Source organism: Pimephales promelas, chromosome 6, assembly GCF_988280905.1.
Source record: "Pimephales promelas chromosome 6, fPimPro1.hap1.1, whole genome shotgun sequence".
NCBI classification, from domain to species: domain Eukaryota; kingdom Metazoa; phylum Chordata; class Actinopteri; order Cypriniformes; family Leuciscidae; genus Pimephales; species Pimephales promelas.
This window is the reverse complement of record NC_142774.1, coordinates 40,875,189-40,898,371: the sequence shown is the minus strand read 5'-3', so window position 1 is coordinate 40,898,371 and position 23,183 is coordinate 40,875,189. Positions and strand designations below refer to the sequence as shown.

At 34.6% G+C, this 23,183-nt stretch overlaps 1 protein-coding gene and 1 long non-coding RNA gene across 2 annotated transcripts; one reads left to right on the top strand and one right to left on the bottom strand.

Moving 5' to 3' along the window:
- Window positions 1–528: 528 nt before the first annotated feature.
- On the bottom strand, window positions 529–3,339 carry smim11 (small integral membrane protein 11). Its single transcript, XM_039648308.2, has 3 exons — window positions 3,201–3,339; window positions 726–923; window positions 529–651 (listed from the first exon to the last, which is right to left on the bottom strand). The coding sequence occupies exons 1-2, from the start codon at window positions 3,213–3,215 to the stop codon at window positions 735–737; spliced, it is 204 nt and encodes a 67-aa protein (XP_039504242.1). The 5' UTR covers window positions 3,216–3,339; the 3' UTR covers window positions 529–651; window positions 726–734.
- Window positions 3,340–3,362: 23 nt separating this feature from the next.
- LOC120460555 (uncharacterized) lies at window positions 3,363–21,240 on the top strand. The gene is made up of 3 exons (XR_016168957.1): window positions 3,363–3,444; window positions 7,231–7,356; window positions 20,503–21,240. It is a non-coding gene; the product is annotated as an uncharacterized LOC120460555 (long non-coding RNA).
- The last annotated feature ends 1,943 nt before the right edge of the window (window positions 21,241–23,183 follow it).

Sequence of the window (23,183 nt, the reverse complement as noted above, 5' to 3'; positions counted from 1 at the left end):
TGTCATTTATAGAAGGTGTTTTTCCAGAAAGCAGTGAGTATATTAGTTAACAGGTCGATGTAACCTTGTCCTGCTCATATTTCTGTTGCAGCTCACAGTCAATTCAGTTCACAGCAGATCTTATGAGCGCCACCTGCTGGTTAGACTGAGATCTTATGAGCGCCTCCTGCTGGTGAGACTGAGATCTTATGAGCGCCTCCTGCTGGTGAGACAGATCTTATGAGCGCCACCTGCTGGTATGACTGAGATCGTATGAGCGCCACCTGCTTGTGAGACAGATCTTTTTGAGCGCCACCTGCTGGTGAGACTGAGATCTTATGAACGCCTTCCGCTAGGGAGACTGAGATCTTATTAGCACCACCTGCTGATGAGACCGAGGAATATATTTATGCTTACAGACAATTATCATGAGTTATTAGACTCAACATGCTGTATATTACACTGTTGACTTATGAGCGGTTTGCATTAACACATTTTTACTGTATTCTCAAATCCTGAGCTATTTAAACAACACACAGCAAGGATGGATATACATACAAAAACTTTATTTACAAAAGTCAGAGATAATAAATTAAAACATTCTATAAAAAAGACTCATGCAGCAGTCCATGTTGTGGAGTCCAACAGCAGGAACACCAGAAGACGTCACTCCTGCGACACAGAGACACTGTTAGAGAGACACAGGTTTACTGCGCTCACGTTTGAGAAAACTGTCGTTTATTCACCTGGTTATCTCAGTCGTCCTTCTTGTTATCAAGGAGCTCCTGTGTTTTCTGTGCGAGTTTCCTCTTCATCTCCATCTGCTCTTTCAGAGCAGCTTCTGCTTTCTTACTCTGATACATCTTCGCTCCAGCAAACAACAAACACAACAGCAGAGTCTTCGCCGCTAGGATGTAGAGGAGCAGAGGAACATTGTCCAAAGCCTGAGAACACACAGTTACACACACTGTCAGGACAAGAAATGTACTAGATAGATAGATAGATAGACAGACAGACGGACGGACGGACGGACGGACGGACGGACGGACGGACGGACGGACGGACGGACGGACGGACGGATGGATAGATAGATAGTTAGTTTCATACCATACACTTCACACATTGTATAGTTGCTAGAAGTTAATGTTATGACTATAAAATCATATTAACTCAATATGCAATTTCTTTAAAAAATAAATTGTTTGGAAGATACTTTGTTTCATTTCTTTGTTTGATCCAGAAGCTTAAAACAACATTACTCACACTATGACTAAATATATATATATATATATGTATGTATATTAGGGCTGTGCAAAAATTAATTGCGATTAATCGCATCCAAAATAAAAGTCTGTGTTTACATAATATATTTGTGTGTGCTGTATATAATTATTTTGTATATATAAATACACACACATGCATGTATATATTTAAGAAAATGTGTTATTGATATATAAAATATTTGTATTTATATAATATAGATTATGTATTTATATATATATATATATATATATATATATATATACAGAATTTAAGCGCAAATAATTATTAAATATATACATGCATGCATAGGCATATACAAAATAATTATATACTGCACACACAAATATATTATGTAAACACAGACTTTTATTTTGGATGTGATTAATCATAATTAATTTTTGCACAGCCCTAATATATATATATGAAGAGTTCAGATGCAAAAGCCTCTAAATGCCATTTGAAATTTTCTTTCAAAGAAAAGTTCAGTAATTTAAGTTCAGTAATTTCACTTAAATGGCAATGAAGATTACCTATGAATTGTCATTTAAGTGAAATTACTGAATTTAAATATACAAGCTTGATAAAAATGATTATTCTAGAAGAGAATTTCAAATGGCACTTAGAGGCTTTTGCATCTGAACTCTTCATATATATATATACACACACATAGTTATATATAAAAGTTTGCTGACAGTAGTAAATGTTACTAAAATGATATAAAAAAAAATTTGGACAAAAAACTAATTTTTAGCTGTAAATCAAATTCCTTTGTTCACTTACTTGTGTTTACTTATTATGAAATAATTTCTATGAAATGAACAGAGGTTTAATTTTGTATGTTCATAAGAATTAAAAAATATTGTTGATCAATTTCCTCAATGATCCTCAATAATAATGCTTCCATTATTCCATCGAAGGTTTTGCAATACTATGATTACGATGGTAAATTTTGGACAACAGGAACTATTTTAATAGGCCTATATAAAGCATTGTGTGACGTCCAGCCCAGGTCAGTTCAGTGGGTTACAGAAGGTTACAGAAGTGTCTGGTGTTTCTGCATGACAAGAGCAGCTGCTTACACACATTACTGGAGGATCATTTAGTGCCCGGAGCAAAAGCACTGGAGCTTTAAGACACGCATCATCATTCTGGAACACAATATCAGCTTTCTGGATGCGCACTGTGGCAATGACATGCCTAAAGACACATGGACCATGGCATTCTATATACATACACACACTATATATATATGTGTTTATAGAAACACATACTATACACACTATATATATATATATACATATACACACACACACTATATACTATGGTGTGTGTATATGTATGTATATAGAAGCAGACACACACACATATACAGTATATATATATATATATATATATATATATATATACACACACACACACACACACACACACACTATACATACAAACTACGCATACACATATACACATATATATATATATATATATATATGAAGAGTTCAGATGCAAAAGCCTCTAAGTGCCATTTAAAATTTTCTTCTAGAATGATCATTTTTATCAAGCTTGTATATTTAAGTTCAGTGATTTCACTTAAATTGCAATGATAATTACCTATTAATAGTTATTTAAGAGAAATTACTGAACTTAAATATACAAGTTTGATAAAAATCATCATTAAAGAAGAAAATTTCAAATGGCATTTAGAGGCTTTTGCATCTGAACTCTTCATATATATAATATAGGCTACACACACGTATGTGTATCATTCTCATTTTATATAATAAGATATTATGGTAATATAGTTTATGCTTAAAAACATACCACAGTACACACTCACACATTGGTAGCCTACTGTAGGCTAAGTGTTTACTTTATTAGTGACGAGGTAGTGTCAACTAGAAAAAGTTGGCATAATATTAGTTTTAATGGGCTATATATGATAATAGGTGCATGCGTCTTACCCGCCAGTTGATCATGATGAGTTATTGTGCAGAATGAAGGTAAACGCTGAACTGATCTCGAGCTGCTTCTGCAATCTTCACATAGGACAGAGAAATGACCTCTGGAGGCGTGGCGAGATCACTCGAGCCGAATTAATGCGAGGAAAAGAAACTAGCATGAAACCGGTTTCTGGAGAAGGCGGAGCTTAACGACCTAGCGTGTGTTTGTGTGTGTGATTCAACTATCGGCTCAAAGTATTGACAGGTACATTCTTTGATTACAATTCCTACAAAATCATGTTACAATTTATGCTGTTTCAACTACGTTATAATGACCTTTAATGTCTGTATTAGCTTATGTAGGCTACTAGCATAACATATCCGATTAGCCTGAGTGATAGCTTAGTATAAACACATTTGAACTTACCCTATATGTATTCACTACCATTTTTAGTGTAATTACGTGTTAATGTAAGTGCTAAATGTCCAAATATATATATATAAAAAGAATGTAAATGTTCAAATTCTCACTTAGACGACTATTGTGCTATAAAGTTGATGCTGAAGTAACATTTGTCACGTGATATATGGTACTTTTCTCAGCCTTAATAATTTATATTAATATTGTGATTTTTTTAAATTGTAAATAGCCTACGATATTTTAAAAAATGTGTTAATTATTATGTTTGTAATACTGTAGGCTACTTGGTTCAAATGATCAAAAATACGTCCTTAGATTTCAATGCAGCTCAGTGGTTTTGTGCCATACAGCGCCCCCTAGAAGAATAACTTTGTTTCATAAGCGATAAATATTAGCCAACAATATTTTCCCTCCAATGGTCGCATTTCTCCACATGACCAATCCCGCAACGCATCCAGGTCACGCAAGAACTCTCCTTTAAAGGCACAGACAGACCTGTTCTAGAAGCTGATGAACTTTAGAGAAGGATTATGTTTCATTAAAAGTATATATTAATAAATGTATAATTAAATATAATGATTAGCCTATATATCAATAATTATATTTCCTTGATCTTTATGTGCAATAACTAGCCTATATAAAATAACATTAGCCTATATTATATTATATTATATTATATTATATTATATTATATTATATTAATGCACACTGCATTTTTGGAAAACATTCTGTATTAATGCAATTTTTGTATGTTTTTATTAAATGGAAAGTACCCTTTAGAGGGCGCAACAACATTAAAGTTGACTGTGAAAGGGCTTTTTGTGAGTATATGTAGATAATGTCTGTGGAGCTTGCATCTCTCTCTCTCTCTCTCTCAATATCTGTCATGTTTCTGTTCATACACAGAAATATGGGTTGTATTAATTACACGGTTAGTGTGACCTTTCACGTTTCTGAATTTCCATGATGTCAACAGTGCTTGGAAAAAGGATTTTGGATATGCAAATGTTGGTTTTCCGTTTACCAACACCAGGCCCTTTGTTTCTTCACTGGTTTGGATTTAGTCCGGCCATGTGTTGTAAACGATATCATCAGTTATTGTCTTTGTGTCGGCTGAAGCCAGAAACACCCACAAATCTGCACGGGTCTGAAATGTCACGTTCACATGTGAACACAAATGCATAAACTGTAAAACCTCCACCCCCTTAAACTGTGTCATGATGAAGAGCGTCCACCTACTCTGGTTTAATGCAGTCCTCCTCCAGTCCTCATGTCTCAAAACAATAGATCTTCTGTGAGGTGGAGCGGTGCGTGTGGCAAACAGGAACAAGCGTTACATTTATTCAGGGTTTGACTTGCAAATGAATCACAGCAGTGTTTTATGGCGAGTGTGTTTAAATGATCATAGTTTGTGTGCTTTTGTCAGCAGTGTTATGAGGAAACCCAAGGAAGAGCAGAGTGAAGTCCTATAGGTGGCACTGCAGCATTGTAGATATTTGGGAAATGTTGAGAATAGGCCACACGTATTAAATATAGGCTGTCATTTGTATGTGAATTTGAGTCAGTTGTTTAGATAGTGAATGCATTTGCACACGTAGATGCTCAGCTGGAAACATTGGTCACTTTAGCCCAGAAAAACACTCCAATGTTTTAAAATGTAAATTCCTTTACCCAATGGATACAGATAGTGGAATTACTGGCAAAACAAATATCTCTCATTCTGCTAAACTGCACAGTGTAAATTAAAGCGTATCTAATTGGATCCCCCCCCCCAATATATAATGATTAGCTGATTTTGAAGTGTGTGTATATATATAAAACTTTATGAGGTCCCAGACCAAAGAAGTAGACTCTAATAATGCATGGCCAACGCATTGCATGCATGCAGTCCTCCTGTTGTGCAAACTGCATTAATGTGTAAATTAAAAGTGTACATTTTTAATTTACACAGTGTAAATTAAAGCATATCTTAATTGGACATTTTAGCACCTAAAATGTACATATTAACACCAAAAATGTTCTTATTAGCACCTAAAATGTACATATTAACACCTAAAATGTACATATTAGTACCTAAAATGTACTTAACACCTAAAATGGACATATTAGCTCACGAACTGGACATATTAGCACCTAAAATGTACATATTAACACCTAAAATGTACATATTAGCACCCAAAATGTACTTATTAGCACCTAAAATGTACATATTAACACCAAAAATGTTCTTATTAGCACCTAAAATGTACATCTTTACACCTAAAATGTACATATTAGTACCTAAAATGTACTTAACACCTAAAATGTACACATTACCACCTAAAATGGACATATTAGCTCATGAAATTAACATATTAGCTCCTAAACTGTACATATTAACACTTAAAATGTACATGACCTAAAATGGACATATTAGCTCATGAAATGAACATATTAGCACCTAAAATGTACATATTAACACTTAAAATGTATGTACATGACCTAAAATGGACATATTAGCTCATGAAATGAACATATTAGCACCTAAAATGTACATATTAACACTTAAAATGTATTAACACCAAAAATGTATTAGCACCTAAATTTTACATATTACTTAAAATGTATTAACACCTAAAATGGACAAAAGTTTACTTTTTGAAAAGGTACAGCCCCAGTGACAGCTTTTGTACCTTTTTTTTCTGAGAGTGTAGGTTAAAATCATTAAAACTCCAGTTGAGTTGCACAGAGTTCACACACACATGTTTTAGGCCTAAAAACCGCAGATCAGTTCTGAAGATCAGTGAGCAGAGATTAACTTCCAAAGAAGGCTGTAAAAGGATTATAAAGTCACATGAAGGTTATAAAGCACTTTATATACTGTATGTTGAAGCAGATTTAAGGTGATAAACAGGAAAATCCTTTCTATTACATTAACTCTGTTCTAAATGAAAGTCCTTCCTGGTTCTGTGCAATCTCCCCAGACAGATTTGACGGCTAAGTGGCTGAAATGAGTTGTCCAGACATTAACAGATGGGGATGAAGGGAAAAACCAACATGAAGTCACACAGAGAGTGTCATGGAAGCCGTGTGACAAACCCTCAATCCGTTTGGGAGAAAATCAGAGTAAAGTTGTCTAGCGAGGGAATGGCAATATTTCTCAGTAAAATCTATGATTTCATGATTTCAGTCTAAAAATAATGCATACATGTTTTGCTCATTTTGAGAACATTATTAATGACCAAATTAACATTTGTTTAATGTTACTGGAAGAACGTTTGTTCATAACCAATTGCCAGAACATTCCCTGTTCGCTTTCTGACCCAAAAACACACTTGCATCCTTTTGAAAACTGAAGCACATTTACTGTGCAACTTAGCAACCAGCATTCAATCCCCAGTTTAATGAAAGTTAGAGATCATCAATCTGCATTGAGATGATGATCGATGAGAGCTCAGCAGTTCGAGTCATAAAGTGAAGCGCTAATGTGAATATCAGTAGAAGTGTGTGTGTGTGTGTGTGTGTGTGTGTGTGTGTGGGAGGAAGTGCTTATCAGTCCATCTGAACAAACATACAGCGGTTAAGATAAGGTGTGTGGAGAATGTCTTGCGTTCTCCGTTCGTGACCTTGCTCTCCTCCTTCACTCCACAGGCACCTGCGAGCGCTCGGCATGCTGGGTAAAATAACACTGGATTCCGGGAAACCGGGGCCTATTTGGAGTCTTTGCAAAACAACATCTGCCAGTTTGCGCAGCTGAGCTGTGTTTGTTTTGTCAGGGTGAGCAATGGGAGATTGGAGGTCTTCATTTTTGACAGGTTCAAACCCAATAATGTTCTCATAGCAAACTGGACATTCACGTTCAAGGGTTCATTCATCTTAGGGTGGTTCTTAAAGGGATACTCCACTTTTTTTTGGAAATATGCTCATTTTACAACTCCCCGAGAGTTAAACAGTTGAGTTTTACCGTTTTCAGCCGCAGCATTCAGTCAATTTCCTGATATTTAGAAGAATATCAGTAACCAGACAGTATCTGGTCTCATTGACTTCCATAGTAGGAAAAAATATATACTATGGAAGTCAAGTCATCGTTTTACAAGTCGAGTTGTAAAATGAGCCTATTTGCAAAAAAAGTGGAGTATCCCTTTAAGTTATCCCTCTGATGCTCTTCACATGCAATCCGAAAAAAAAAATTTCAATGAAATTAACGTATATTTTAGTTCGATATTGTTTTTTATTTAATATTTTGTATTTTTATGGGATTTATGGTGCTAAATTAAATTTACGCTGTATTTATAACCCATTTATTCACTTTTTGAGCGTAAAAGTTAAACTGTGGTAAATCTTGACTGCTTTAAAGCACAGACTGAAGTTTGATCTCTTCTTGAAGACGACACTTCACTCTAAAAAAAAATGCTGGGTTGTTTTAACCCATCTTTGGGTCAAATATGGACAAACTCACCCATTGGGTTAAATGTTTAAATTACATTTTTAACCCAACATTTGGGTTTGTCCATGTTTGACCCAAATTTGGGTTAAAACAACCCAGCATTTTTTCGAGTGTTTATAAAAAGTTTTAAAAGCTTTAAAAAAGTTACAAAATTTGACATTTTCTTATAAAAAAATGTGCAAAAATACTATTTTCAATTTTTGTATGAAATCTAAATTTTCAAAAACATGTTTTTCTCTAAAACCGTGAGAAAATCAAAGCCATCGCACCACATGCATTGACGGCTAATGATGTCATAAATATTGATTGTCAATACCAGAAGTGATATTTTATATAAGTCAGAACTGTTGAAGTGATGTAATGTGTGTGTGATGGATGAAGTTCCCTAGTTTTTGAAGCTACAGGGAGTTTGATGGACCATAATGCAAAAAAAAGCAAGTATATAAATGTAAATGTGATTTTTGTAATCGATCGGCCCTCATGATCAAAGCTAGCCTCAGTGTACACATATATGTGTGCTGTTTTATGCTTGATGATGAGAAAAGGCCTCTTTATTCTGCGTGATGTGTATGGTGATGTTATAAAGCTTTCAGCTGTGAACTGAAACCAGAAGTGCTCCAACATTTCACCTGAAGCCTTTGAAGTGAGCTTTATAATGTAGTCAAAACTGATGCATGGCAGGTCCCTGAATGATGCTTTTGATATACATTTATTTTGCCCATGGGATGCATTTGTTTCTCAGATGTATTGGTGCAAAATAGGCCATTTTTGTGTGGACAACATGGAGATGTTCTGAAATTTCAGAAAGCATGTAATACGATTACATCACACTTTTGAAATTCCGTGCACTGCAAAAAGATTTTATTTTCTTAAACGGTATTTGTGTTTTGTTTTCCCAATACAAATATCAAAACATTCTGACATCAAGATATAATTTCTTGAGACGCAATATGACTTAAAATATCATTTAAAACACATTGAAAAATGTTTAAAATAAGTGAGTTTGTGCTTGAAATAAAAAATCTGCCAATGAGGTGAGATGAATTAAAACTTAATTCAAAGGGAAAACAGGAGTTTCATCAAAAACTCACTTAATGTGGGTAAATTTACTTATCTCCTGAATATCTTACCATCTCAAGTAAATGTAACACTGTCAAAAAAATATGATTAATAAGTCATGTTTTTACTTATCAAACTCAAAACAAGTTAAGCAATTTAAAAAAAAAGTTGTTTTACAAGATTCAACTCGTTTTCAGTCAGTTCAATATAATTTCTAATCCTATTATTAACATTTTTAAATGTTGATATTGTTTACAGTCTTGATTTAGGTATTTGAGAAGACAATATTTTTTATATATATATATATAAGTTTAGAATGATCAACATTTACTCATGTTAGTCTTCTAATGCTCTTGAAAATCTTTCAAGACTTCAGCCTGTTGTTGTCTGAGTCTTTAAGGAAGCTCATCCACTTCTTCAGCATTATTTAATGGTTGGTTGAGTTGTATGATGAACACATGTGGAGCACGGAGGGGCTGAGATCCCCCTGATGATGATCCGTGTGTTCTGACCCGCACCTGTGCTCTGTTGGGATTGGGAAGGGTTAGTGTGAGGAATTCCACTCAACCGAAATGGGTCACAGAGATGCAGACGCGTACGACACACACATCCCAAAATAAGTGCTTTCAACAGAGCAGGTGCATATTCACATATCCGAGTTAAAATTAAGTATGTTCAATTTGATTTAATAGGCAGTGTTTAGATATTAAAACTAAATAAGTTGAACTAAATTTTAGTATGTTAAATTTAATGTTATAAAATACAAATTCTTAAATTTGATTACAATAAATATATCAAAATGAAATATTAACTAATGCATCGGATATCAGGAACTGAGCAAAATACGCCAATGCATTTTTACATCTTTTATTAAAATATGTTAAGTTCCTCTTGAATAAAAGTCCCAACCTGTGTGTGTGTGTGTGTGTGTGTGTGTGTGTGCGCGTGTTAAATATCCGAGTGCACTTAAAATACATCATGTTATGGAGCAGTGCATTGTGTTGTGAATATGATTTGTCAAATGCTTCTCATCACTTTTGTACCCTCTCATGCTCATAGATCCACTCTATAACACTCTCCTGCTGTTCAACACACACCAGGACATTATACTCTGATCCATCAATATCTATCCTTCCACATTCACACTCCACACACCTCTAGATTGAAGAACAGCATGCTTTTAATGATCAGCCTTCAGCTCGCAGACATCCAGCACCAATAGAGAGAGAGAGAGAGAGAGAGAGAGAGAGAGAGTACATGCAGGTGCTAACACAAACACAGGTGATCTATTACAGTGGCTTTAACTATAGACGAATCCGGCGAAACTACCGGAAGTAAGCGGGCGCCATTACTGAGCTGTTGCTGGGTAGCGTTGCGCCATTGCCTTCTATTGTTTTAGTTGCAACTTGTGTCCACTGGAATAAACAGCTCGCGATTTACGACTGTCACTAACGTTTCAACGTTAGCCCTTGTATAATGTCGAGTGGGTAAACAGTTTCCGTTATAAATTGTTTCAATGGTGGCAGTAAAATTTCAATTTTGAAGAGAAAACATTGTGAATACCCCGGGTCGACTGCCCCTGTCTGGTGCCGTACGGTTTACACAGATTTCCTGAGCGAGTACAAGACGCGGACATTCGCGTATAATAACAATTATTTAATGACATAAGTAAAATAATATAATAAATGTGTGATATAGTGATCAGCAAAATCTCCTCTCTTGTTATTTTTTCTATTCAATTTACATGCTATATGGTCAAATGGCTTTCCTGAGCTGAATGTAACGTTATGTGACATAATTGTTCTCCTGCTGTTATATTGACCTCTTTCCATGGTTTAAAAACAGTATTTGGTCGATATTATGTATACTTTCTAGCTGTATGTTACCTTACCCATGCCCGTTGCAATGTAAAAATGAGATAAATAATGGACACAAATGAAAAACATTAAATTGTTTATTTGATTTCATTTATTTATTTATTTATTGTTGCCAAATCGACAGATCTTTTTTTAGTTTCCTCGGTAGCAAACGTTAGCCTAGCTTGCTTGCCAAGCTATTTTCATAAATAATCTGTAAGATCGTTTGTACCTTCATCTGTGACTGGAGGCCAATGTCTAACATCATCAACCCAACAAGTCTGCCTGGCTGTAGCTGTCATCAAGGGTGCGTTATCACCTTATCTCCGAGGTTTGTTTACATACCGGTGCATATGTCTATGCCGGTGTAACAGCTCAGTAATGGCGTCGCCACAAGATGGCAGCCTACACAAGAACGCTCGTCGGATTCGTCTATAGCGGGTCACAAACTTGAAAGCAGGTCACAGGTCTGTTGTTGTGCTGTGGTAAAGCTATGATGTTATGTCTGAATGTTTTCTGAACGTTCAGCTATCCAGTTTAAAAGAAAAAAGTTATAGAAAAGTTTATTTTTCTTGGTTATGCAAATGTTAAGGAAACATTCCATTTTGGAATCATTATGAGAATGTTACTTTTCCATGAACATTCTAAAACGCGTAGGAAAGTTCTATTAATGTTACTTTGAGAAACCTTGTTCTGTTGGTAATTGTCAGGGTTATGTTTGTTATTGTTTGTTCAGTTTCCATGGTTACCGTCATTATTAGTTCATTGGTTTCAGCTGTGTGTCATTCATTAGTTGGTTATTTGCCTCATCCTTTCCTTCACTGGTTGTCCAGTCTGTGTTATGTTGAGATGTGTTTGCAGTTTGCTGGTTTTTGAGTAAGAATTAAAGCTTCAGCTTCTCTGCATGTATCGTTACAGTAATAGAATCGTCTGGTTTTATCGGGTTGATTCTGATCAGCTAATGTCATTTATCTGAGCTGTGAAGCCGTGAGGCCGTACACTCTTAGAAGAAAAGGTTCAATATAGAACCTTAAAAGGTTCAATTAGCGCTACGTATTTAGAACCCCTAAAAGGTTCTATACACTCTTAAAAATAGAACCCTGGGGTTCCATACTTGGCCAATAGAACCTTTTACCAAAAAAATGGTTCTATATAGATTCTATATTTTGGCGTTCCATATATGAAGCGGGGGATGGAACCATTTCTGGTTCTAAATAGAACCATTTCTTCTAAGAGTGTATTGTACAAGGAACATTCGAATGATTAATAACGTCATTAACAGAATCACGCTTTTTCTTGAGGCTACAAGTGCCCAATTACCATTGTGGAGTAGATGTTAATTAGAGTTATGCCAGGCAAATTCTGTTTAAAAGTCTGTGTAGAATGGCGTTTCAGTGACACAGATGTTCGTGAGCGTCTTTATGACGCAGTGGTCTTCAACATCTGATATTCAGGCCATGTTCTGTGTAAGTGGGAACGTTATATAAATCATATAGCATCGTCTGAATCAGAAATCACTGTGACAGATGATTTAATGTAATGCAAAATGATGAATACAAGGATTTAAGGTTACAAAAACAATGAAAATGTATAAACACATGATAATATCATGCAACACAGCAGAGAACTTTACTTCCACAAGTGACCTATTTCTGTGTGAAAGACATTTGAAAATAAATGCCTTGAATGCACACTGTAAAAATGAATAAATGAATAAAATTGTGGCAACAGATTACAAGCAATATTAAATTGAACAAATTAGAATTGAGTTATAATTAATCAAATTATTCCTTAAAAGTTAACCATTTAAAATGAGTAAAGTTTACACACCAAAAAATTGAACAAAAATATCTGAATAACATTAATTATAAAAGATTAATTAAGAACTCTTTATTTTAGATTGCCAACATTGAAGATACGCATGTTATCAAGCAGAATCACTGAAGGAGAAACCTAAAACAAACACCGATCACCATAATGGCGACTTAAATGTAAGTTTTACTCATTGTAAATGGTTTACTTTTAAAGAATTAATTATTACTCAATTCTAATTTGTTAAATTGAATCTGTTGCCCCATTTTTATTAGATAAAGCTCATTCATTTTTACAGTGCAATGCAAGTCGCTTTTTTTAATAATGCATGCCAAATGCATAAATGTAAATATGACGGGTTATTGTAAAATATGAGGGTTTGATGATGTCAACCAAAAAAGAATAATGTGCATTGATGATCCACCGTTATAATTTCATGTTGACTTTAAAGTGAAAACTGTGAGAGCGGGAATATGCCGGTTCGTTGGGTCGAGCATCAGGGTGTGTGAGAGCCACTAGATGACACTCCTTCTAACACTAGGTCAGCGTTTCCCACAGCCTCTCGAGCGTCTGTAAATCATCTTGACCCCGTTTTGAGTTGCATTAAAGACTGTCGCCATATATTTAAAGAATTGCATCTTTGCTTTGTATATGGAACAGATTATGATGCTGAAAGGGGATTTGAATCCAGCTTTGCAGATTACTTTATAATGGTGAAGGTTGGGACATGAATACATTAGTCCAGACTAAAGCTTTTTAAAAAGAGATTATTCTTCCGTCACATGCTCTGAAGCCACTTTCGTTTTCTCTTCAAGAGACAATCACGAACAGAACAGATCAATGATAAGCCAAACACAAACCACACACACTGTTTTTCACGTTCCCTAAAGGATGAGCCGCTAGAAGGCGCGGGTCAAAGGTCTCTCGCTGACGAAGATCCCACCGATGGGAAATGACTTCAGAGACATGACACGATATTTACTCCGTCACGGGTCCCGAGAGGCACATTAAGAGTTCACATGTGTGTGTTTGACTGCGAATACAATATAAATGTCACTGAAAGGAAATTCTGCTGGTGATGATTCTGTGCATCAAATTATAGACTTTTTAAAAACAGAATTTTCAAAAACTTTGTTTTATTTGTGATCTGTTTTGAGAGTTGATACTACACTCTGAAAAATGCTGGATTGTTTCAACCCAAATTTGGGTCAAATATGGAAAAATGTAAAAAAAAAATATGTACAGTTGAAAGTGAAAGTTGAAGTTGGGTTAACATTTTAAATGACATTTATAACCCAACATTTGAGTTTGTCCATATTTGACCCAAATTTGGGTTAAAACAACACGGCATTCTTTAGAGTGTAAGAATATTCAAAGATGAACACTTACTGGACTGAAGCAAATAGGTTTACATTTTTATCCATACATCATTGTTTAAAAAAAAAATCATGATAAAATGTAGTATTAATTATTATCCATCTGGCTTTGAGGAACGTTTATTTGTTCATCTCTCAATCATCAATGTATTGCATTGCATTGTGGTTCTCAATTTTGTATTAATTTTGTTAAATGTTTAGGTGTTTGGTATGGAAACACTGGTATGAAAATATTGGCAGATACCGATAATTCTTTATAGTTAAAAGCCGATAACCGATATATTGGCCAATATAGCCGATAACCGATATATCTCAATATATATATATATTGAGATATAAAAATCTCAATCCATATTTTTATGTAATTTTTGAGAGCCTGATTAAAAAAGTCTCACCATAAAAAGCCAATATATATAATTATAATGATATATACAATTATAATGATGTTCTTATGATAATTTCATGTAGTCATGCAGTAAAAATGAGCATGCATATATATTTTTAGTCACATTACACACTACATTTTAGTCATTTTGGTTATTAATATTTCTATTCAGCTTAATGTATTGTAGTTAATTTATGTAGTTAATTCAGTTTTGGTGAACGTATATTTCTAGTTTTTTTTATCTAATGTTTAGATTTATATTTTATTTCAGCATTACCTCAACAAACGAAAACAATTTTTTTTTATAGTTTTAGTAATAATAACAACAACACTGATTTGCAAACGTGAGATATGATTTGACAATTTTGAGGAATAAACAAGCAATTATGACAATTAAACCACAATAATGTTCCTATATTGCGTGTTTATTGTCATGTAATTGGACATTTCAATAACATTTTGTCCCCATTTTTTTTTTCTTGCATGTTCAAAGCATCTCGCTCATCTGACGTCCTCAGTCGCATGTGATCTTTCAGGTCAAGATCTTTCGAGGGAGATGTTTTTTAGTCACAGAGAGATTATGATTATGATAATAACACGCTGGTTAGTCCCAGGTGAATAAAGCAGCATCACTGCAGGGGTTCGTCCGTGTTCTCTCGCACGCGTGTTCAAATGAAACATGTTTGTCTTATGTAACCCCTTTGAGAGCGTCCCAGTATAACACAATGATTATTCTAACTGAGGTCAAAGACTGTGAATGTTCATGAAGGAAAATAATGACACCATTACTATTCTCATGACAGTCAGTCACATTTTGCCATCAGCTTTGATGCATATGTACTTTTAAGTAATGCATCTCCTTTTTTGCATTAATAAGAATGAGATTTGAATTTTGGGGGTTCTACATATAAGCTTTAATTTCATCAGGTAAAGTATAACGCCTTATTTTTTAGGTTATTAGATCTGAAGTCTCCCCACTTATGGGCATATAATAAGTAGGACAGGCTTGTAAATTATAAAGAAGCAGCCATAAACTGGCAGAAAAAGCTTCCTTGACACAGATACAGTAACAGTAGTGTTGCCAAGTCCGTGATTTTCCTGCAGTTCTGGTTTTACACTCAGTATTTGAGAAACGGTCCATCTTTTCGAACTGAATAGTCTGTTTTAAAGCCCTTCTACGGCAAGCCGATTTGACTTTTATTCATTCCCAGGATATGAATTCTTGACATCAATGATTACATTTTCACTGGTTAAAATATTAATTCTTGCTATCAGGAATTCGATTTCCACTAAAAATGTTTATTATATAAAATTAAGCCACTCGCTGAGATACGAATTCTTGATATCAACTGGTACACTGTAGAAAATAATCCTGTAAAAAAAAACGGTAAACTACTGCAGCTGTGGTTGCCAGCATCATACCGTAACTATACGGTGTGTTACTGTTTTTGTGTTAGAGCATATAGCTGTTAAATTAAAGTTTTATACTGTAGCTGACAATACAGTATTTAGTTGTTAATTTCAAAAACAGTAACACACCGTATTTTTCCGGTATGATGCTGGCAACCACAGCTGCCAGTAGTTTGCCTTTTTTTACACAGGATTATTTTTCACAGTGTATAATTCTTGATATCTTTGTATTGTCACTAGTTTAACGTCACCAGCTGCTTCTCAAATTCAATAGTTTAATTGATAGAATTGATTTCTTATGGTTAAAATTCCAATTTCACATATTAGAAATACACTTCTTAGTAAAATCAATTACTTTGTTACTAGTAAAAATATAAATTCCTGATATCAAGAACAAAATTTTCACTAGTTGAAATGTTAATTCTTGATATCTGTGAAAGTATTTCAACATGTTACATTTGTTATTTCTGATCTCTGAAAATGTGTTTCTGATATTACGAGAGTAATTTCATTTAACTTACTAACAATCATATTTATGATATCAGCACTAATGACAATCGAATTATTGAAATCAAAGATGAAAAGTTTTACTAGTAGAAGTTTAATTGTTGATATCGAGAACAGGCATTTGTACTACAGGAACTACGTAAATACTGATATCAAAATGCTATGATTTGAGTTATAAGAATTGTATTTCTGTTATGTGAAATTGGAATTTTAACTAAGAAATCAATTATTGACATCAACAATTGAATTTGAATGTTTCAAACGTGAAAATACAATTACAGATATCAAGAATGTGTAGTGTTTACTAGTTGAAGTTTTGATATCTAAAAAAATAATAATTATTAATAAAATAATTAAAAAATATCATGGCTCCTCCCCACTTTATAACGGGAGTGAATGGTACATGAGCTTTTGAAGCCCGAAAAAAGAGCATCCATCCATCATAAAAGTAATCCATTAGGCATTAATAAAGGCCTTCTAAAGCAGAGAAAAATATCCATATTTATAACTTTATAAACGAATCTATAATATTTTGGCACCATATCACGTTTTTTGGAAGCATTTTTTTTATTTAGGTGCAATCATTTTGATTTTTATAATTTTATTTTTCTTATCAATATAAGGTCATTTTGCATATTTCTTTTGCAGTGAGCATGCAATTCCTTGGTGAATATCTGAGATAATGCATTATCACTGAACTGTGTCCACTGTATGAGAGGCGTATTTCCCCCTGGTCCCCGAACGCATGACAGGAGACGAGGCCCTCCATGCGGATCTAATCGATGAACATTAGCATGTTTGAGCATTGCAGCGTGGGAAAGTTCAATATGAAGCAAAGCTGTTCAGTGTTTCCTCTTTCGCTCTTAACAGTCTACTCTAAACACTCTTCTTGTGTCGCGCCATGATTTGAAAAGACATTTGATCCTCGTGGATTGTGCTTACTAATCTTAGGCATGCACGCAGGTTGCCTAGCAACAGCTCTCTCTCTCTCTCTCTCACACACACACGCTCTCTTCTTTGGCACAATGTGATCTTGATGGCTCTCCACTGCACCTCTTAGATTAAAAACAATCAGAGATCATAACCATATAGAGGACTGGATAAACTACTGACTGGATTTGGAACCATGGGGTTTAAGATTTGATGCTTAAGTCAGCAATCAAGAGTCAAATGGCTATTTCCATATGAACTAATTTCATGGCAAATGATCTGAGCTGCTTTTTAGCTCTATACTCTTACTGGATGACAACTATCGAAATCACATTAACAGAAAATAATGATTTCTGAAGGGTCATGTGACACTGATGACTGGAGTAATGATGCTGAAAATTCAGATTTGATCACAGGATATAAATTATGTTTTATATATTCAAAACAGCATTTTATATTGTAATAATATTTTTGATCAAATAAATGCAGCCTTGGTGAGCAGAAGAGACCCCAAACATGAAGTGTATAAATTCACTCTTATCTTTATGCCCATCCTCCTCTTGTTCATCGTTGTGTATTTCAGATCATATATTCTTCATCTGAAGGACTCGATCAGCGAGGGGATCATTATGGTGTTTCTCTCTGATCAGTGACCGCAGGAGTCTCTGTTAATCGTGGTGTTAGGAGTTTAACACACCAGCACATCACTGCCAGCTCAGTGTCTGATCAGTCACGTTAATATCAACCATAATCTGATTACACATGATTATCAGTGAGCCGACGACATGGCCGATCCTGTCACTGTATTTATTGTCTTTAAAGTCAATATAAAATTTGTGTCGACTTCCTTTATGCATGTTCTTGGTCTCATAATTTATTTAATTATCAATATAATTAGTGTTCTGCAGGAGAAAGTGATATTGGTTTGGAAAGACATGAGGGTGGGTGAATGATGATGAAGATGGAAATAGCCTACTTTTTATCATTCAAATGTTTTCATTTTGCACTTTTATACAAAGACACGTATTCATGTTATCAGTGTGTGTAACGGGGTTATTATTGTTAACCCGCACTAAAACCATTAACATTTTTTAAAAATATAAAAAAAAAAACTTTTGTTTTTACACGACGTAAAATGAGCATTAACTAAAATTAAATAACATTTAAAAACTTGTGTAACCTATAGTTGCCAATGCACCATTTCTCATTTATTTCAACTTGATGTAATAAAATAACTGAAATAAAAAAAAATGTAAATTAAATAGACATATTTAAAAAGCATAAAAATAATACGTAAAGTGCACGATTACATTTATAAAAAATAGGGCTAAAATTAAAATAAATATGCGAAATCTAAAAATACAAAAGTATACTAAAAATATGAATAAAATCTATAATCTTTAGCCTATATAAACCATATCTCAATGGCGGTTTAAAAACATTAAACCCTTATTGTTGATGATGAAACAAACAATTCTTAATGGATAAAATCAATCACACCATTTTATTATTTTTCTTTCCAAACAGGAGGTCACATGGTTGGAAATGTTGTTTTCTGTTAAGTCTATTAATAAAGTTGTAGCCGAATTGGTTTGGGGCTCCAAACTCTGACACTTCTCCCAGTGTCATTTCCCTGAATACACACACAGTGTTAAAGTCTGCCATCTGTTTGGAGGTGAATGTGTGTCCAGGATTATCTTCTGAAAGTGTTAATCCATCGCTGGCCTTCCCGTATCTGTTAGCTGTTTAGAAATGACAGTAGGCTACGCAATGACAACTGTCCCGTCGGTCACACACACACAAAGGAAACCCCTCGAGGAGTGTGTTTCCCGAAACCATCTCGACCTGTGGTTAGAAGAATCATTTCTAGATGACATGTGGACTCATAAAATCCATATTAAGCAAGCTGACATTCAGTGCAACCTGTGTCTTTTATTTTATACCGTAAAACACAGGCTGCAAATATCATTTTCGTCTTTGAGTTTGTCAAAAGATTTAAAACACGCGTGTGTGAACGAGCTGCAGTGTGTATGAACGAGTCTATGATTGAATCTGGAAATAAAGCGAAATCTTTATGCATATCTGTAATTTATAATCAAAACATCTAGCATTAATTCGATCTCAAACAGTTTCATTAAAATAAGTTATCACTCCACCACGTGCGTGACGTCATACACCAACGTGGTTGCCGACCACATGGCGACAATATGGTTTGGGGTCGTGACTAACTAGTTGATTTCTTCAACAATGCATCGTACTATATTTAAGCAGCGAGTTGCGGCGTTTTACGGGAAACACACTCCAGCACAACTGTGAGGAGTGAATGAACCATAGATGTTAATAATAAATGCTAGATGTCTTACGGCGGAGTCTCTATCGTCATCACCGGCGGCCATCTTGTCACAGGCAAGCGTTCTCTGCGGTTCCTGATGTAAGATATGTGATCAAGATCTTGAAATCTTGATCTTAAAATAAATAAAAACAGACTTAGACTCTAAGACGATATTCATTTCTAATATATTTATGTATGTTACATTTCTTTAAAAAAAAAAAAAACCCTGAACATATATAACTTTAATGTGGATGGCAGCTATATTGAGACATTATTTCTAAAACGAGATTATAGTCTCTGTGGTCTTAAATCTAAGTCGCATTATTTATCACTCCTGTCTTGGAGAAACAACTAACATATTATTTAAAAGATGTTAGATAAACGTGTATTTTTTCTTTCCTATGGGATAATAAACAATCCTTTTTTGGTCAAAACCACACAGGCGAGCCTAAGCAAAAGAACGGCTCGGCTTTTGTATCTTTTGTTTGCTATAGTCTTCATTTTGTGTGTGTTCATTAAAAGCAGGGCAGCTTCGCCTCGCCTCGTGTGTTTGAAGCTTGATGATGTCATTGACAAACAGACGTGTGAACCTGATTCTACTGGATCAACATTCCAGTCGACCAATCAGATTTGAGGGACACGTTTACAGTTAAAGTCAAGTGCTTAAACCAGGGCTAGGAGCTTCTATCATTTCACTCTGAGCGAATGTGTAGGGTTATAGGGTTAGGACTAATTTCCGGACAGGAATGTTGGACATGTCTTACTTGGCACACATTCACACACATTAACTTACTCGCTTGTTTCCTCAGCAAGTCATTCAGTAACTTCTCGTCTGTGAGTGAATCACCGGCTCAGCCCACCGAGTGCAACTGTTACATAAGAAGTGTCCACTACCCCAGCTGACCCAACTGGCCAATCATGAGTGACGGGAATGGAATGGAACTTAGAATGTTCAGAGAAATTCTAAAGGGATGTTCCCTTTATGTTTGCGGAATGATGAAATGGAATGTGCACATATGCATAACCAAAAAACAAGCGTTTTTAAAATGGTTTTGATTAAGTTTGTCACTTTGAAATTGTAATTCTTGAAATTCAATAAAAAATAAAAAATAAACTTTGGGAACGACCATATTTTGGATCTGTTCCCAAATGAACCAGCTTGTTTCTCAGCCTTTGCCAAGTCGAGAGACTAAAGCTATATTTCTCTCCGTGTTTATGAATAAAGCTGTTTTTAAGCACTAAGCTCTTTAAATGTTGTTGAGCAGCCACCTTTGTTCCCATTGTAAATCTGCCATGCTAATTGTGCATTGAGCCTTGTTTGTAGATGCTGTTTTAGTGGAGAAATGAGCAGTTTGTAAAACAGGAATGCCCGTCTGGCGAATAAATCCATCTTTTGAATCTTGTGAGTGGTCAGACTTTACGTCTGTGTTATTCTGAGAGCATTCTGCCCTGACCGACTCAAAACTCACAATAAATGCTTTCCATGCTCTGGATCTGCACCGTCTAGTGTCCAAACCGTAAAGTGCTCTCAGCATTGGCTGATTCAAGCAATAACCTTTTTAGCTCTGTTACAGGACTAATAAGTCTGTAAAATTATATATTGAGTGATTATGATTCTGCGTGAACCCGCAGCATAATAATACTTTCACTGTTTTGAGTTTATACATGTGTGTTCTTCCTTCTTTTGTGATTCTGCTTTCTTGCTGTTTATAGGTAAGCGAAGATGTCTCGAGGGCAAAACTGTTCAAGAGTGAAGCATAATGAGTGTTACACATAAATTAGCGGGCTAAAGCATACAATAGAAGGCTGGAATAATTAATAATATAAATATTAATAAAATACTTTTCAAATGAAATGATTGCACTATTGGTAAATAATGTTTTTATTTAATATTTTGTATTTTTATGGTGCTAAATTATATATATGCATTAGTTATAATGCATTTATTCACTGTTTGGGCGTAGATAAAAAAAAAATTCCATCTTAAACTGTCAATCATCTTGAATGCTTTGACGAATTAAATTTGGTCTCTTTTAAAAGATGACACTTGTCAGATTATTGCTCAAGTGGTTTTTATTTTAAAAAGCGAATTTTAAAAAGTTATATACGTTTATTGTTGTATAAATGCACAAAGACAATTCAAATAAAATGATAAAAAAAAATTATAAATTGAGATATTTTGCAAAAAATGTTTTACGTAAAATTGTGAGAAAATTAAAGCCATAAATCCAAACAAACTCTGCTACAAATTTGAGTTTGAAAAGTGCCGATATGATTTATCTTTGTAGTTTTTACATCAGAAAAACAAGCTGTTTTAACAGGTGTATGTGTGTGTATATATATCAAAACACAGTAAAACATTAATATTGTGAAACATTATTAAAAATGAAAACTGCACTTTTCTATATAAATATATAAAGTGTAATTTATATCCTGTGAAAAAAACTGAATTTTCAGCATCATTACTCCAGTCTTCAGTGTCACATGACCCTTCAGAAATCACTCTAATATGATAATTTTGATGCTCAAGAAAGATTTATGATTATTATCAATGTTGAAAAGATAATTTGATGAAGAAAGTTCCAATGAACAGTGAAATTGAATCTTTTACTGTCACTTCTGATCAGACCACATGGTCTGATGTCCTCGTTCCCGTGTGAACTGATGTGTTACCGTGTTTATGATCATTGTGTTCTTCAGCCAGGGGTCAAACACATATCTAAACCAAGGGTTTGCTGTGTGGAAGACTCAAGAAGTTCAGGATGAGATCAATCATTAATGGTGCTTGTAGGCCTAATGTTAATAACTGCTCATAGGGTTACACATTAATTTAATGGTCCCCTTTAGACGTTCTATAAGTAACTTTGCAACTAGTCATTAGAGTCTTAGTTAAGTTAGGGTGAGGGGAAATAGCCTTTGCAAAGTTATAGAAGAGCAATTCATGTTACGATCAGGGCTAAAACAATTTCACCAGAGAACTTTTGTCAAGCCCTTATGGGACAATGTTTCACAAAGGTTTCGGTAGAGTGCTTTTCCATGACCCAGTGTGACATATAGTGTTTGTTGTGTCAACCTGCTAGATCTTTACTTTCACTATCCATTCTGTGTTCAGACGGTCGTGTTACTCTTTCGTACGTTTCTGCTTTCTCCTGCTGTTTATAGGTAAGCAGAGACGTCTCGAGGGCAAAACTGTTCAAGGTTCACGGGCAAAGCGTAATGGGTGTCATTCAAATAAATTAGCAGTACAGAGTACAGATATTTAAAAGTTTAATGACGGATAATAAATCATGGAAATGGTAACATATTAACAGACATTTTATTTATGTAAGTTGATTCATGCAGCTTGCTTTTTTGCACATGCATTTTCCTTTCCTTTGTATTGTTGTGGTTTTTTAATTGTTATTTAGATTTTTTCCCCCCCATTATGTTACTGTTCAAGATTTTTTAAAGTCCCCCTGTGGTGAAAATCCAGCTTTTAATGTTATTTATA